This window comes from Lontra canadensis, unplaced genomic scaffold, assembly GCF_010015895.1.
Source record: "Lontra canadensis isolate GAN:19392208 unplaced genomic scaffold, GSC_riverotter_1.0 scaffold41, whole genome shotgun sequence".
Taxonomy (NCBI): domain Eukaryota; kingdom Metazoa; phylum Chordata; class Mammalia; order Carnivora; family Mustelidae; genus Lontra; species Lontra canadensis.
In genome coordinates, this window is record NW_022631035.1 from 16573554 (window position 1) to 16591761 (window position 18208).

The 18208-nt window shown below is 49.8% G+C and overlaps 1 protein-coding gene across 12 annotated transcripts in view; it reads right to left on the minus strand.

Moving 5' to 3' along the window:
• MAPT (microtubule associated protein tau) overlaps positions 1–18208 on the minus strand; it is a 93219-nt gene that overhangs the window by 39367 nt on the left and 35644 nt on the right. For all 12 annotated transcript variants that reach the window (XM_032870941.1, XM_032870937.1, XM_032870947.1 and 9 more), the window contains exon 2: positions 1767–1895. In XM_032870941.1, the coding sequence (XP_032726832.1) occupies positions 1767–1878 (112 nt within the window). In that variant the 5' untranslated portion in view covers positions 1879–1895. The remainder of the gene's footprint in view (positions 1–1766; positions 1896–18208) is intronic.

Consider the following 18208-nt stretch of genomic DNA (forward strand, 5'->3'; position numbering starts at 1 on the left):
GAATTACTATTTCGAGGAAGTTCCCTTATAAGCAGGGGGTTCACAGACTTTGTCACCCAAACCGGGACACTCTGAGTGTGGAGGCAGGGATGGTCATCATGACACAGCACAGACTTGTGTGGGGATGTGTGGGCTCAGGTCCTCAGATGGAAGGAGCCCTTAGGGCCCCAGGCAGGAGGTCAGGGGGTCAGGGAACAAGGCAAACTCTGGCTCCCCCCGAAAGCTGCCACAGCCACGAAGGGCTGTGGGGTGAAAGTGAGGCTGCCTTTGGGATGGAGGTCCTGGGGGTCACCACCCCTCTCATTCCACACGCCTGGGGTGAGGGTGGGGAGAGAAAAGGGGAAGCGGCTATAGAGGGAGGGGCATGGGTGAGACAGCAGGAGAAGAAAAAACAAGGTGGGAAGCGAAAGAGGGGAGGAGGAAAAGGAGAACATGGGAGGAGGAGGAGATAGTGGGGGACAAAGGGAGGAAGGGAGAGAGCAGGACTGAAAGAAGAAAGCAGATTTTGTCATTGCCCCCAGTGGGAGCCGCACCTTAGCAGCTCCGGCCAGAGCTGGGCTATGGACTGGGAGAGGTCAAATCACACATTTTTTTTGGCCACCATTTGGAGCCTGACATCTGGAGGGCAGATGTGGCCGCCTGGGACACTTGGCTGGCATGGATATTTCCCCCCACCCCCTCCCCCCAGCACCTGGGCTCGGGAGGCCCCAAGAAGGCCAGGGGGTAGCCTCTGAGCTCCCCAGGACAGCGTACCCACTCTTCCTTCACCTCCTCCCGCCGGGAGCCCACCTGTCTGATCCCTGGGTTCCTCTGACTCTTAACATTCTCTGCTTAAACAGAGAGACGGACGTCGTCTTTGGAACCAGGCCCACAGGAAGTCCTGCAAGTAGTAGTTATGGCTCCTCAGGCTTCCCAACCCAGGGGACATCCTGGTGACCCCATGTCCTGCAAGGAACCTTCCTGGACAGAGGTACCCAGAAGGGACCCCTTCCACCTCGGAGCTCCGCCTCTTACGGCTGCTACTCCATACACTGGGCTGCAAAGTGTTTTTATCCTTCTTAGCATTAACAGAGAACAAACAGCAGGCTGTTTGCTATTTTGTCTCCTTAGAAATGGGTCTGGAGGACAGGGACGGAATCCTTACATGGGGGCCGCTTGGAGCTGCTGGCGGGGACGCAGAGCACAGCATCTGAAGCCGGAGAGAGGGTACAGGGTTCTCCAACGGGCCCCCCCCCAACTCCGTGGTCAGTGCAGTGAAACACATGTGTTTGGCAGGGGAGAGGAGGAGGCCAAGATAATGTGGCCCAAAGACCGTACTGTAGAGTATTTGGAGGTTTCGAGGATGTAGTCTGTTAGGGTAGGTATGGCGGGAATCCCAGAGCCGACTGGCTCTTGCTGAAATAGGGCCCAGACAGGCTCGTAAGGAGGACACACAAATAATGTCCCAAGCCGAGGGCTCTGCTCGCTAATGTGTGTGGCCGGTTTAAAGGTGAATCGATGTGGCTAAAGGCTCCAGCCTCAGACTGACAAACACCCACCCCACACCCCGGAATCTGGGTCACGATGTGGTCCGCCCACGTGTCAAACTCTCCTTTGGAAAGGTGCATTCTCCAAGAGCCTCACATTTTGAGTCCTCTTGGCCCTTTAAGAGGCTTCACTCCGCTGACAAGCCAACAGAAGTACTTCAAATTCCTTTTAAAATCTCAATGGCCAGCCCTTCCCAGAGATGTGCCTGGTTCCCGGGATGTGCACGGCTGTGTACTCACCTTTCAGGCCGTGGTCCACGTCCCCCTCATGGTCTTGCAGGAGGGTGTAGCCCCCCTGGGAGGGGAGATCAGAATCTTCCATCACAGTGAACTCCTGGCGGGGCTCAGCCATCCTGGGTCAAGGCCCACCTGGGGAAGGGAGATGGCAGGTGAGCAGGGTATGCTGAGTTGAGGGCCCTAAGTGGGGGGGTGGCGGGGAGAGAAGTGCCTCCTCCCGGGGGGGGGGGGGGGGGGGGGTCGGGTCGTAGCAGACAGCTCTCCGCCTCCCCAGCCCCTTCCCATGGGATGCCCAGCCTCATCTGATGTGCCCTTGACCTTGATGGGCATTCTGAATTCACCTGTATCCCATCCATTCCTAATCAAAGTCACCTGGTGGGCAGGTCCCGTGGGCCTCACTTGTTAAGCCCAGCACTCTCTCTACTTCATTCAAATATAAATGCTGCTAACTAGTAGCTTGAATTTTTAAATTTTTTAATGGAAAGGGTAAGACCAAACAGGAGAGGGGACACATCAGCAGGTAAGGAAAATGAAGCACAGAGAGGCAAACGTGATCTTTCCATCACAGGACAATGGTGAAGCAAAACTTTCTTTTTTTTTTTAAATGAATTTATTTATTTATTTGACAGAATGAGGGACAGCGAGAGAGGGAGCACAAGCAGGGGGTGTGGGGGAGGGAGAAGCAGGCTTCCCGCTCAGCAGGGAGCCTGATGTGAGACTTGATCCCAGGACGCTGGGATCATGACCTGAGCCCAGGGAAGACACTTCACAGCTGAGCCACCCAGGTGCCCTGGACACCTTCCTTTTAAATTACTTATATTATTTATTTTCTACTTTATTTTTATTCTTATCTCTGAAACACTCCTGTCCTGGTTGCTTCTACTTCCGTTCTTTACCTTTCTGTAGTCTTTGGTCTTGGTTTTTATTTCTTACTCTTTAAAAATCTCAGCTCTGTCTTGATTTATTTTACATGCATTCATGTGATTCATTACATATAGCTACAGAAGTATACAGAAGTATACATAACACTACACCCACGGAAACATAAGTATATGTAAATAAATCTTTGTAGTAAACACATATATGTGTTGACTTATTTTACATGTATTTATTTACATCTTTATAGTTTTTTGTTATTTTTATTTTTAATTTTTGCCCCAGATTCACGTCAGCTTTTCATTTAATTATTATTTTACTTGAGATAATTTTAGACTTACAGAAGAGTCATAAAAGTAGCCCAGAGGATCATTTTGTTATTTCTAATTTTTTGAAATCCCTTTCAAATATATTTGCCTATGTTATCCTTCTATTTTTTTCTGTTTACATTGTGCTTGTTTTCTTCTTATAATTGTAACTTTTATAATTTTTCTGCGAGGGTGCCTGGCTGGCTAAGTCGGTGGTGTGTGTGACCCTTGATTTCGAGGTTGTGAGTTTGAGCCCCACGTTGGGTGTAAATACTACTTAAAAATAAAATCTTAAAAAAAAAAAAGTGAGCTCAGTGGAACCTCTGCTGGGTGGGTGGCCTGACCCCACTTAGGTATTTACCGCCTATAGAGAAGGGGACTCTTCTCATTCTGACTGAGGACGCTGTCACTCAGGGAGCTCTTGGCAAAGGCATCCAAGACTGAGGTTCTCCAAACCTTTGACATCTCCCCAGCCACAAGCAGGACTTTATTTTGGGGAGATCAGAGTCCCCATTCACCCTTCAGGGCTTAGGATTTGGTGGCGATATTCTCTACCCTTAGATATGCTAATGGTCTGTTGCCTTTAGAAAGCCCCCAAATGTCAGAACCCCTCTTCTAAAAGGGAACAGTTCCATTATCTGAGAGAACTATTGCTCCCTACCCAGCATCTTCCTCGCTGATGGAGTCTCTTAGGGCGTCCATAGTCACCACCCAACGGCTCGTCCCCGAGACTGGTCCATGAGTCACTATCATCTGGCTGAGTCACCAGATGCCTCACCCAGGATGAGGGGGGGATCGCCCCAGAAGTTGAAGTCCTCCCAAATCGGCTGGAGACACTACACCTGGCCCAGGTGAGCCAGGCTAGCCAACTCAGGCCATCCCGCCCAGCCACAGCTCAAGATTCGATAAATCTCGAGGTGCCTGGGTGGCTCAGTTGTTAAGCTTCTGCCTCCGGCTCAGGTCATGATCCCAGGGTCCTGGGATCGAGCCCTGCAACGGGCTCCCTGCTCTGCGGGAAGCCTGTTTCTCCCTCTTCCACATCTCTCTGCTTGTGTTCCCTCTCTCGTTGTGCCTCTCTCTGTCAAATAGATAAATAAAATGTTTAAAAAAAAAGATTCAGTGGATCTCAGTTAATGCTCAGAAGTGTGATGAGCTCAGGGGTTTTGGTCTTCAGAATGGATCAATTCCTTCCAATGAATTACCAAGTTTCCCCACCTGGAACATGGTGAAAGGAGGCATAGAAGTAAAAATCTCATGGTTTCCTCTTTTATAAAACGCCCGTTTATAGCCTTTGCCCCTCTGTTAAGATCTCAGTCCTCATCGTAATGACCTGAGTGAGCTCTTCATGCATGAAAAACATCAACCCTTTGTCATATGTGTGGCAGAAAGGTTCTCCAATCAGTTACCTTTATTTTGGTTCCCGATGGCTACCGAACTGCAAAGTTTTTGTTTTTCCTTTTTAATTTATTTGTGGGGGTAGGGGGATTTATTTAGATGTATGACATGAGGTGAGAATCAAAACATTTCCTCCCAAATAAGAATAGTGAAACCAAAGGCCCAGCCCTATTCATAGAATCTATCCTCTCACCCAAGCAAACAAACCAGCTGTTCTGCCCCATTTATCTGTCCGTTCCGGTGCCAGAGCCGCCCCCCCCCCCCCCCCCGAGTGAAGCTTTGGATCTCAAGTTTTATTCTCTAGGTGGCCATGGACACTCTGATTTTCTTTTTCAAAAACCGTTTGACCTTCTTGCATGTTTTCTTTTGCAGACGTCCTTTAGAATATTTTCTCTCAAATTCTCAAAAGTCCATTGGGATTTTGGCTGGAACTGTGTTATGTGCCAAGATGATAAAAATTGCTCCCTTCGGAATATTTGGTGTTCCTATTGCAAGACCATAGCGTTACTTCCCATTCATTCTGGTTTCTAAACCTTTCTGTCCCATACTTTCCTGCTGGGGATGTCACTCTTGATGTCTTGCCATCGTCTATGCTGCTTTTGTGAGCGGGACCCTTGCCTTCATGATGCTGATGATTTACGAAGAGCTCTGGGTTTCTGCAGCAGAGGTGATTGGGCTGCAGCGCCAATGCTGGGACTGGCCCAGAAGCGACGGGTTCCCCTCAAGGTCTCCGGGGAGTAACATGGGAAGCATTTTCCAGGTCTCTCTCTATCAGACGGTTGGGATCCCTTAGCAGAAAATCTCTCACTCAATGAGCTTGTGAAAAGGAGCTGGTAGAATTCAGGAGGTTTTGCAGAAGAATGCAGGCATGGGAGGGGACATTCTCCTCTTTTCTCTAACTCTTGAGGCCAGCTTGCCCCCAACCCAGTGGTTGCTCATATTTTAAAATCACAGGTTTTCAGTTCTTCCAAAGGAGCCTGGGAGGTGTGAGACGCCAGGAACTCCCACACACTATATGGCTTGCCACATTCGGCTCATGGTTCAGTCCCAAAGTCCCAAAGCCCATCCTCCACTTATGCCCTGGATATGTAACCTCGCCAATTAAAGTTCCCTTCCTCTGACAAACGACACAGCCACACATCCCAGCCCTAAGACTTTCAGCCAAAGACAGCAGCCTAGAAAACACAAAATAAGCACAGTCCCGAGGGGGGTACACAACCAGACAAGACTCAGCCACCTCCCCACCGATCCCTGTAATCTAAAAGGGACGCACAGACCGGAAAATAAACACACATGGAGTTGTTTTCTTAAGGCTGCCCTCTGCTTGCTTATTCTTCTAAATCAACCAATTTCTCCTCTTTCTGTCTCTCTCATTTCCTACCTCCTCTTCTCCCAGGCAGTGACTTAAAGGCAGTGGAGGGTAGGACGTAAGCAAGAAATTCTAGGAGAGGCACAAAAGTTGAGTTAAATCTGTAAGCTAAAAAGGGCCATTTTGGGGGCGCCTGGGTGGCTCAGTGGCTTAAGCCTCTGCCGTCAGCTCAGGTCATGATCCCAGGGTCCTGGGATCGAGCCCCGCATCGGGCTCTCTGCTCAGCGGGGAGCCTGCTTCCCTTCCTCTCTCTCTGCCTGCCTCTCTGCCTACTTGTGATCTCTGTCAAGTAAATAAATTAATTTAAAAAAAAGGGCCATTTTTAGGCACCCTTGGGAAAAATACCTAACTAGAGAAAGACGAGAACCAGAGGGTCCTGGGGTCTGTCCCTGTCGTCCTGTAGCTTAGCCAGCTTTGGCCCACGAGGGAAGGCGCCCTGTCCTACAGGGTCATACTTCCAGCCTCATGCCACCTTGCTGATGGACAGAGTTGGAGTGGGCCAGGGAAGGAGTCAAGTGTCCACAGGGTGAGAGGGACAGACAGACAAAGACACGCAGGTGAAGACAGGATAAGGGAAGGCCAGGGGGTGAAACCACAGGGAAGGATCAAATCATGACTGCTGCTACCCAGTCTTTATTATTATTATTATTATTATTATTATTGAGGGAAAAGTCACACAACGGAAGTTTAACCATTTTAAGGTGAACAATTCACTTTATGCAACTGCCACCTCTAACCAGCTCCAAAACATTTTCATCCCTCCAAAAAGAAACCCTGTGCCCATGAAACAATTTCTTCTCATCCCCCTGACCCCTAACTCCCTGCCCACTGCCCACCCATCTACTTTCTGTCTCCTTGGATTATGCACTTCAGAGAACTGAAATCATTGCATATGCGGCCTTTTGGTCCCAGGTTTCTCTCACTTAGCATAATGTTTTCAGGACTCAGGGCTTCATTTCTTAATAAGATTCCACCGTATGGACATACCGCATTTTATTTCTCCATTTATCCTTTGATGGATACTAATGGTCTTTTAATAAATGACGAGTTCAGAAACAAGGTAAAGTGGAATTTTTTATTGTGACTTATCGGATAACGTGAAACCGGGGTGGAGGGGAAGGGGAAGATGGCGGAAGAAGGAGACCAGCAGGGTTCCTCAGACAACCTTCAACTTCTTCCTCGTTTGGGAAAGTCTGGGCCTCCCTGGGGCATAAGGATGAGGGTGTAGGTAAGACCCGGGCTTCCTTCCGCTCCCAAAGAATGGGGCCTCCCCAGGCTGCCAGAAGGAGCCAACTGTCTGCTTGGCTGAGATCCCGTCTTCTGCGGAGCATATCTGAAGAGGCACCTCTGTTTTCTGATCACCCCGAGCTGCCCTGGGAGGTGTCCAGAGGTGAACGAGGGAACCCCAGGCACCTAGTCCCGCCGAGAAGTGACTTCTGGAATGTCACCAGGGGACCCTGCTCACTCCTTGGCGCATATCTGCCGTTTTCCTGGACACTTCCCCATGACAGAACATCTACGCCCGGTTCAAACCCGTGAGGTTGGCAGGACACAAATCCCTGACAGGCAAAGGACCCTGGAGGCTAAATGACTTGCCCAAGGCCACTCAGGCAGCCTGGGACCTGACTCAGATTCGGATAGGGCTCCCTTGGGCCGCTGTCCTCTGGGACACGGATTCCTGGCAGTTCCGATGCCTTCCTGTGCTCTCCACCAGGCCTTTCCTCCTGCACGGTTCTCCAGGGGGTCTGTAGGTATCTTCTGACCTAGGGCAGTCCTTACCTGGTGTAGATGAAGACCAAATGGCCTTCCGGCTCCTGCTGCCTCTTTCCTGTTCTACTGGGAGAGGGAGAAGCAGGCTCTCTGCTGAGCAAGGAGCCCGGTGGGGGACTCAATCCCAGAATCCTGTGATCATGACCTTAGCCGGAGGCAGATGCTTAACGACCGAGCCACCCAGGCGCCCCTGAACTTGGATCTTTTGATGCTCAAGCCTATCTCCAGGCTTCTACATCCTCCCTGTGCCTTTCCAACACTGTTTAAAAAGAACAGCCCTTTGCCCCTCGTTCAGGACTGGGCGACAGGACGGACTGTCCGGGCGGCAGGGACAGCCGACGGCAGCCGGCACCCTGGGCGCACGGAGCTGCGCTAGTCTGACCCGCACGTCCCTACGCGAACCCACCTCGGGGGCGGGGCTGTCCCGGGCCGAGGGGCAGCCTCGCTAGGGGGCAGCAGACGCGCGGCCGGCGGCGGCGGGCGGAGCAGCGACCGCAGGTCCCGGGACACCGGCCGTGACTCAGCGCAAAGCGGGATGGCCCTGTACGGTGGCGGGGTCCAAGGAGAGGAGGATCGCCCCCAGACCCCCTCCGCTGAGCAATCCCGCACTGCAAATAGCAGTGCCGATGCCCCCCTTTGCCAATCTGCCGAAAACACAGACTTGCCCCCTTTCAAGGGTGAATTTCAAGGTACAGGACGTCAAGGGTGAATTTCACGGTACAGGACGTATCTCAATAAAGCTATTATTGAAGAAACAAACACCCTAAATGGACCTCTCTCAGAAAGCTGAAGATCCAATAGAGATAAATCTAGAATCCAAAATAACCTTACAATGAACTTTGTTCCCCGAAGTTATTTTTGGCTCCTGCATCCCATTTTTCCTTTGCTCTGGTCCCTTTTTGGCACCATCAGGAACGTGCCAGAGCACTCCGGTGGAAAACAGGATTCCTCCTAACGACAGGAGCCACCTTTCAAGTGTCTCCAGGTATCAACTCCTTTAATCCATACACCTGCCTCCATTATGACGCCTCCTTCTACAGAGGGGGAAACTGAGGCACGGGAAGGTTGAGTAGGTTGCCTCGGGTCTGGCAGTAGGCATGTCAGGCAGTCAGCATTCAAAGCCCAGCCAGCCTGGCACCAGAATCTGACCCTGTTAAGCGGGCTGTTCATTGTGACAGAATCAAGCGGTGATAGAAGTGCCCTTTAGGAACACCGGGACCCTTGATCCACTGAACTAAAAGCCTTTTACCTCGAAAATGACCTCATCTTATTTGCACTCTATTCTGTAAGACTGACGGTCCTCCTGTTTTACTTTAAGATACAGAGATTAAAGGAAAGGCACGCAGGCTCCTCTCCTGGGCTGAAGCGGAGTTGGGCCCCAGGTCATTAGGAAATCCCCCTGCTCAGGAAGCTGGGAGCCAGCTGTATCAGAGGAAGAGAAAAACCCTCAAGGGTTTAAATCAACAGCCCCTTGAGGTTGACTCCCGGCAACCTCATACCTCAGACACCCTTCACTAACAGCTGGTCCCATCTGTGAGTGTCTGGGGAGCGGCCTCTCCGCTGGTGCTGTCCCTCTTCTCTCCTGCCCCCCACGGGTGGTAGGCAGCACGGAGCTAGGCACAGGGACATCCCCAGGAAGACTCGTGGCATGGCAAACCTCCAAAGAGCTCTAACATGTGAGCTTGTGGTCACATCACATGTGTACCACAGAATGTTCTAGAACCAAATCTGGACAATAATAAAAAAACACCCAGATTTTAAGCATAACTGCCAAATTAAGAGGAGAGAAGATAAAGGAGCCCACAGAGAGGGAAGACTTATGTTGGTGAGAAGAAAATGGAATAATCCTGGGCCTCCATCCAGAGAGAACAATCAACAGTTGTATGAAAGCATGAATGAAGGCCGCTTTTTGGAGGGAGGTGGCGCTGCTGTACACAGACAGTGTGTCATGGCTGATGTCAGCCGGCTGATGTCCACCAGTGTAAGAAAATTCAGATTGTGTCTGAGAGGTCAATTCTAGTTTTAAGCCTCAGATCTCTATTTTAATTTTTTTTTTTTAATAAAGGCTTCTCTCCTTGTTTGTAGTCGCTGGCATAGCGAAATAGTGCTGTGACATCTGGCAGGGTGACAGATGAGGCTTGGGTGGCCTTTCTGTTCAGAACCGTGGTCGCTTTCCTTCCAAACCCCTTTCTGAGAGATTTTTCCATCAGTCCCCTTTCAATGAGGACAGCGCTGCTGTGTGACATCTTGACAGGTGGTAGAGACAGGCTGCTGAGCCTCTGTCCTGTTCGGGAACCACCCATGTCCCTGGACACCACTTTAATTCTACCTGCGATGAATCCCCTAAACTCGGAGCACCAAATGGATAAAGAGGAGTCTCTTCTGATATCAAAACCAAGAAAACCAGAACAAAAAATTGCCTTCCTTGGGCAAACCACTCTTAATTCTTAGGGAGAGAGAGAAAAAAAAAATGCGTTGTTTATAAAAGCGATTCCTAAGGGGCACCTGAGTGGCTCAGGCAGTTGAGCACCTGATTCTTGATTTCAGCTCAGGTCATGATCTCAGGGTCCTGGGATCGAGCCCTGAGATGGGCTCTGTACTTATCGAGGAGTCTGCTTGAAGATTCTCTCCCTCTCCCTGTGCCCCTCCCCGCCCAACACATGCATGCACTCTCTTTCTCTCTTTCTCCAAAATAAATAAATCTTTTGAAAAAAAGTGACTCAGGGGGCGCCTGGGTGGCTTAGTGGGTTAAAGCCTCTGCCTTCGGCTCAGATCATGATCTCAGGGTCCTGGGATGGAGCCCTGGGTCGGGCTCTCTGCTCATCAGGGAGCCTGCTTCCCTTCCTCTCTCTGCCTGCCTCTCTGTGTGATCTCTCTCTGTCAAATGAATAAATAAAAATCTTAAAAAAAAAAGAAAGAAAGAGAAAAAGAAAAAAGTGACTCAGTCAATATTAAAAAGTCAAGTACAAAAATGTGAAAGAGCAAAGCAAAATAATCACTTTTAACACGTTGGGGAACTTCCATGCAGATACCTCTCCTGGGCACACATTAAAAATTTTCCCTAAATAAGACCATATTCTGTAGCCTGTTTTATTCACTGAATAATATGCTGTATTAATAAGCTTTACCTTATTTCTGGTTGGTCTTTACTGGATATAATTTGTAGCATTGCTGCTTTGTCTCTGTCCTCCAGCTCTAACAGGCAGCAAATGGTCCATAAACCAACATCAGATTACACTTGAGGTGATGGTGGGGCAGTTTTCGGGCCACCCCTCCAACTCCTTTAGCCTTCTGGAGTCTTCTCTTTATAAGAAAAGATATTTCTAGAACCAGGCACCATTACACATTTTATCTCATTTAATCCTCATAACAACCTATGTGAAGTAGGAAATATTATTATCTATCTACATTTTTAAAAAGATTTGTTTATTTGAGAGCAAGGAGGAGTGAGTAAACATGGGGAGGGAGGGGCAGAGGGAGAATCTGAAGTGGGGAGCCCAACATGGGGCTCGATCCCAGGACCCTGAGATCATGACCAGAGGTGAAGTCAAGAGTTGGACACTTGGGGTGCCTGGCTGGCTCAGTCATTAAGCATATGCCTTTGGCTCAGATCATGATCCTAGAGTCCTGGGATAGAGCCCTACATCGGGCTCCCTGCTCAGTGGGAAGCCTGCTTCTCCCTCTCCCTGCTTGTGTTCCCTCTCTCACTCTGTCCTCTCTCAAATAAATAAAATCTTAAAAAAAAAAAAAAAGAGTAGGCTGCTTAACCTACTGAGCCACCCAGACACCCCTCTTACCTCCATTTCGGCAGTGAGGCTCAGTTGCCCAGGCCGGAGCAGGGGCTGCGTGTGGCTGTGAGTCTGCAATCCTAGCCCTCGCTGGGTGGGTTTGGCACTGGGTGGGGACCTCCATCAAGGAATCATGACGCTCTACTCCGGAGCCCTAATCCAGGAGGAGCCACCGCAAGTACCCATTTGTGAGGTTCACGGGTTATCTCAGCTCCATTTTGCAGTTGGGGAAATTGAGACACAGGGGCTGAGGGACCTCCAGGGGACCTAGAAATAGTAGCAGAACTGGGGACAGAGTCTGGCATGTGATGATTTGCTGGAAAGCTCAGCTTAGGAATGGGAAGTCGGCCGGGAGTAAGCACAGGAACTGACTGTGGGCGGGGCAGAGTGGGGTCTCAGACAGGACGGCACCCGCCATCTGATGGGTGGGCCTCCTCCAACAGACTCTTGCCTCAGCAATGCCTGGGAGCTGGGAAGCCTCTCAGAAGCACCCTGGGGCCACTTGCCAAAGAGCATGATGGGTTCTGGGAAGCACCTGCTCCTCCATTAGCCATTTCTGCAACTGATGGAAGGTACCCAGGCTACCCCTTTCTCAAGGCACTTTGAGAACACTGCCAGGCCTCACCCTCACAGCAGGGTCTGGGGAGGCACCCTCCATCCTAGGCCCAAAGGGGAGCCTGGAGGATCCCTTGCTGCTCTTTCCTCCCCCCTCCGTTTCCGGGGTGCTCCGTGAAGTGGGGTCTCCAGATCTGGAGACACCCTCTTCATGTCTACCCTCACAGGTGCACCCGGAGGTTGCTCAACCCCAACTCCCTTTTTTTTTTTTATTTACACATTTGAGAGAGCGAGCGCATGAGCACATGAGTCGGGAGACAGGGCAGGGGGAGAAGGAGACGCCCCGAGAGGCAGGGAGCCTGACATGGGTCTCGATCCCAGCACCCCGGGATCATGACCTGAACTGAAGGCAGACACTTAACCGACCGAGCCACCCAGGTGTGCCCACCCCAACTTCTTTGTGACACGCGTCAAGCCCAGCATTGTCAGTCGGATGAATGGCTGACCTCTTGGCCCCTAAGGGTCAGCATCAGCTCCACACCTTCCTGAGGGACCCTTGTTCTCGGCTCAGATCCCTCCACGGATTTGGGTGGAAAAGATACCTGGTGTGGAGTCAAAAGCCCTGGGTTCAAGGCTTAGTGGGGATTAGTGGGGACCACTAGCTGCTCTGTCCTGGGCCAGTCACTTGCCCTCTCTGTACCGTGGATTCTTTATTTGTAACAGGGGCATGAGGACACGTGTCTCACAGGGTGGCTGTGAGGGTCACTGAAAACATGCATGGGAGAGACAGCACTTTAGGGAACTGCCATGTTCTAGACTTTTGTAAGGGACAAGGGGATGGGGATGTCAGGGGAGGTATGAGCAAGGAGAAGGTGTCTGAAGATGGAGAAGAGGAGGCTTACCCCGAAGGGATAAGATAAGGGGCCAATCTGAGGGCCTTGGTCTGTGTCTCTGCAGACCAAGGGGAGGGGGAGTGATGGTATAAAGCAGTGAGAGGCAGCATTGAATTAACCCGGGGGAGAAGAGGAGAAATGAGGGGGTCCTTCTGGAGAAGTCTCAGAAGGTGGAGAGAAGGTAAACGCCAAAAGCAGAACTAAGGAGTCTGAGCTTCCCCTTCCTCCCAGTGCAGCCACGGAGAGGATGTGGCAGGTGACTGGGGAGGGATGAACCATGGCCCCAAAGTCTCAGTTTGCTGGGAGCAGGCCCAGGAGCCACGACGAGCGGGGCTGGAGTTGGCGAAGCCGCAAGAATGATGAGAAATGGGCTCCTTTTGCCATGACATTTCATTAGGGAACAACGGGGAAGACACAGAGGGAAGAGGAGAATGAAGAAGGAAAGCGGTCATTTTTAAGATGTTTTCATTGCTATTTTTTGAGTCTGGGACATCTCGGAAGGACGCGGGGGAGAGGAGGGTGGCGGAAGGCTGTCGCTGATTAGCAGCTCTCCCTTGGTAATGAGAGGCCTGAACTCAGCATTGTCTCAGAAGGACGGAGAATAAACAGGGTCCTTCTAACACACGGGAGAAATGCCACAGAAGCCCGGGCACATCGTCCCCGAATTCCTCCTTTGACAAAGGTGTCCCCACACGGCATCGGGGCCGAAGTCCACGACGGAACAGTACTGAGGGCGTCAAGCACACACTCAGGCCAGGCTGCCACTTACTAGCTGGGTGACCTTGGGCAAGTCATGCAACCTCTCGGAGCCTCCAGTGCTTTGTCCATAAAATACAGAGCTTAAATGAGTTCATAGACCTCGGGGGCTTAGAACCATCCCTGGCTCCCGAAAACGCTCTGTAAGTGCCCTCTGTGGTTATTACCGTGACAACCTTATCACGTATTCATTTAGCCAAATCTCCCTGCATCCTGTTTGTATCTGCAGACCAAACAGCTTCTCGGGGCACAGAGCCCCACCCCACTTTGGATCTACTGACACGTGGTGCCCCCTTGGCCCTTCCAGGGCAGCCTCCAGCCAGGCCGGGCAGATGGTGTACCCAGTGAGATCATCCCCTCGTCCCGTGACGCCTGGAGACGGGGCCAAAATCATGTCCTGGGGCACCCTGCATGAAGTGGACTCCTTTGTAAGAGGGACGGGGGAGAAAGGGACGCACTGGCGTGGCGAGAGGCCCACCCTGCATCACCAAGTGAGAAAAGCAGCTTTAGAAATGTGCTTGTACAGAATTTTTCTAAATAAAAAAATAACATGTATATGCATGGGTGCAGACAATAAGTCCTGAAGGCTGAACAGAGGTTTTCTCTGGGAAGGGAAATGGAATTAGGGGGACTTTCTCTTTTTGGTGTCTCCATCTTTGTCTTATATTGTTTTATAAATATATATTATGTTTATAATCTGATAAAAAGCAAAAAATACAGTTTTGGCATTGCCAAACACCCTTGTAAGAGTCAAGAGTCAATGTCCTTTTCCCCTGATCCACGTGGTATAAATCGCTCTCAGCCACTGGCAAGGCCGAGAGGCAGGTCACCAAGACACTTAACATGGATTCCAGGCATCCATTTCCCTCTGTGATCAACCACGGAAACAGAGGCCAATTAGGGTGACAATGTGTAGGTGGGGTTCTTACCTGAGGCTGTGGCAGTGCCACCAGAAGTACCAGGCAGGGGTACGGGCCTATGGAGCCAGCGGGGCCCCCTGGATGGGAAGGTTAACATTCATTCTGGGAGGAAGGTAATGAGACTGGGGCTTGGGTTTGCTCACAGCTGGTGTGTAGCCTTTCAAGTACTCATTTTTTTTTTTTAAATTTTTAATTTTTTTTTTTTTTTTTTTTTTAGTGAATGCACTTACTCATGTACACATTTAACAAGAGAGCCATGAATACCCAGGCGTGGGACTTGGATGTCACAAACCCTTACCTATCACAAGGGTGATTCTCTATACCTTTTCTTTTTTTAAAAGACTTTATTTATTTATTTGACAGACAGAGATCACAAGTAGGCAGAGAAGCAGGAAGCAGGGGTGGGGAAGCAGGATCCCTGCTGAGCAGAGAGCCCCATTCGGGGCTCCATCCCAGGACCCTGAGATCATGACCTGAGCTGAAGGCAGAGGCTTTAATCCACTGAGCTACCCAGGTGCCCCACAAGTGTGATTCTCTAAAATCCAGGGAGGGGTAAGGGCTGGTGCATCTGCACACTAGAGAGCTACCCTGTTCATGCATTTACATCCGCCTTGTTCCAAAAGGAATTTAGAGAAGCAGGGATGTGAGGAGCCCCACAGAGCTGAAGCTACAGCCTCATGAGCCCTAAAAAATGTAACTTGCGAAATGAAGTGTGTCCTGTAAGATCCCAAGACCACGTGAGAATAGAAAAATAAAGGCTCTTTAGATAAAGGAGAAACCAGATAGTTTTGCTGCATATCCAGAGGCTGGCAAAATAGTTTCAATATTTATCAATAAGATGTTTCATTTCAATTAGAATAAGGAAATGCAAATATTACCCAATGTGGGACCCTGGGTCATGCCCCATTGATTTGGATAAAACCATTATGCTCGACAATGTGCAATATCCAGCTGGAGCCAGAGAAAACGTTAAATTGTACGGAATGAAGAAATTATCTTGAAAGTAAGAATTTAGACACAACTTTGGAACTAGATCCAATCCAGGTTATGAATACACGGATCAATTAAAACGGACCCATCAGAAATTTGGATCAGGGAGAGGCAGGAAATCGAAGCTGGGGCATGCATTTAGGTTCTAGGCTCCAAGAACATATTTCAGAAAAAGCCCAGACACAAAATGTCCATTATCCAGCAGAAAGGTCTGGACAACATTTATGTTCAGGAACAGAAATGACAGTCCAGGAAGGAAGAGGAGAGAATGACTTGATTTCCATGTGAAAGAGAAAAAGCTGGCAAGGAGGAAGTACAAAACACTTGGAAACATAATAGGAAATTAAATTCTACTTGGAGAATGAGAAAGCCCGCTAGCCTGGGGGTGGAAGCCAAGGGGAGACTCTGCATGCCCATTGGTCAACAAGCTGGAGAGTGGAAGAGAAGTGGGACCCGGGGCCACTCATCCCTGTCTGTGATCTGAGCTGCTTCTGGGTCCTCCCCATGTCTCAGGAATCACCATCAGAATCAAAATAATAAAGGAATACTGTAAACCATTGGACTGCAGAAAGGTGAACTTTGAAATAGGTGGTTTTACGGCAAGTGATGTATCTTAATACTGACATTTTCAAAACATCACGAAAGAGGCTCAAAACTAAATTTCTTTTTTTAAAAGATTTATTTATTTATTTTTGCAAGAGAGGAGAACGCGTGCACAAGGGTGCAAGAGCGGAGAGCAGAGAGCCTGATGTGAGAGGTTGGATCCCAGGACTCCAAGATCATGACCTGAGCCCAAGGCAGCTGCCTAACCAACTGAGCCACCCAGGCATGCCCACATTTGTTTTTTTATTTTATTTTATTTTTTTTAAAGATTTTTTTTTTTTTTTATTTGACAGAGAGATCACAAGTAGGCAGAGGGGCAGGCAGAGACAGAGGGGAGAAGCAGGCTCCCTGCTGAGCAGAGAGCCCGATGCGGGGTTCGATCCCAGGACCCTGAGATCATGACCTGAACCAAAGGCAGAGGCTTTAACCCACTGAGCCACCCAGGCACCCCTGCATTGCATACCGGAAATAACTCAATTCTTAGTGTGTTGCTTGGTATGGGGTAGGTGCTCAATATACCTTCACAACTGGATGAATGAAAAAACATGAACCGAGAGCCACTCACCGCACTTGGTCAGAGGGTGGGTGCTGCCCGACCTGCTACACCCTTCCTCACATCCGGGTCTCCCTGCCCGGAAAGCCCTCTCCCCCACTTTCCCGCCCCTCTGTCTGGCTAACTTCTCCTCAAGCTCCAGGCTTTATCAAAGTACTCCTAGAACCACTTTTAAGCAGCCGTCCCTGACTCTGCCAAAGCCTTACATGTGCCCTAATGAACACTTGTTGCACGGTGCTATGATTCTCTGGTTACTTGGCTCTGGGGCTGGAATGTTAATGCCCTGAGGACGGGAGGGCCATATTGCCTTCGTCACCATTGCGGCTTCAGCAGCTGGCCCATCCCTGGCACGAGGAAGCACCCAGGAAACTGCTGAACGAATGAATGTGTGGGGCAGGGAGATGGGTTTTGGTGGGATGAAGGGGGACATGGGTCAACATTAATCACTTCCCAAGCTCGCAGCTCATGGTCTGTTTCAAATCTGACAGCCAGTGTGTTCTCTCATGTGGGCCACCCCAGCTCCCTGGGTGACAGACGTACCTCAGACACCCCAGTGGAGAGAATATTCCCCTGGGATCAGAGAAGGAACTCAAGTTCTCCCACCCCTTTGTAAACCTCAAGTAACCAAAATAAGGGAGATGTGTAACTCCTATGTTGTCTGGGTGTTGGACTAACCAGGAATGACCTTGAGTTTGTCATCTTTGGCATCAAGGTCTCTCCTGCTTTTGTTCCTACTTCCCCTCCCCTCAAAACAGACTTGTTCTTCAGGCATTTTTCTGGGAGCCCCTGCTTGGCCAGGACAGATTCATCTAATCCTGGGTTCTCAAGCTTGGAAGGGACCTTAGAGAAAGAGCTTCTCTATGGCACAGAGAGGTGAAGTAACTTGCTGAAAGTCACACAGCCGGTTGGTGCTGAAGCCAGAATACAAGCCTAAGTCAGGGAGGGGGACATTGCACTGAAGATACCCCAACTAAGGCAGAAAACCATTGTTTTCCATAGCATCAAACCCATGCATTTGACATTGCAGGTCAAATGCAGTTCTGTTTACCTAGAAAATACTGCAATGTCTTTGCCATAAATATAGAAACTTGTAGTATACAGGCTGTCTTTGCCCATTTCATAGATTTTATAACTCACCGTTCTCTCTGAGTCCCCATCACAATACTCAATCTGTGCTTCCTATCAGGGAGCAGAGGAATCATCTGATTCCTTCAGGCTACATCAACGACAGACAAAAACACGAGAAAGTGAGTTCACTGAGAGGACAGATCACTTTTTACTGGAGATAGATAAGGACATGAGAATCTGAAACATGCTCAGAGGGAACACGTCAAGACAAACCGTCCCCGCTGCAGGCCATGCATGAAATCCAAGGCTCTTCTCGCATGTGGCCCCAGGGACGTTTTGGGAGTAGCTGTGCGTGCTCTGTCACTGGGTCCCTGGGGGCTCAGGATGAAGGCACATCACATGATTATCTATTTAGAAGCTGTCACCCTTCAATTCCTCAGTTCAAGAGAAAGAGCAGAGTAATTAGAAACCAAGAAGAAGACCATTTACAATTACAGTGCTCTGTACCTTCCTTTTCGTTCCTGTGGCTTACTGTTCGGACGGCATTTTCCAGAGAGCCATGACATGTTGACTTATAAGCAATATCCAAGGGACCGAGAGT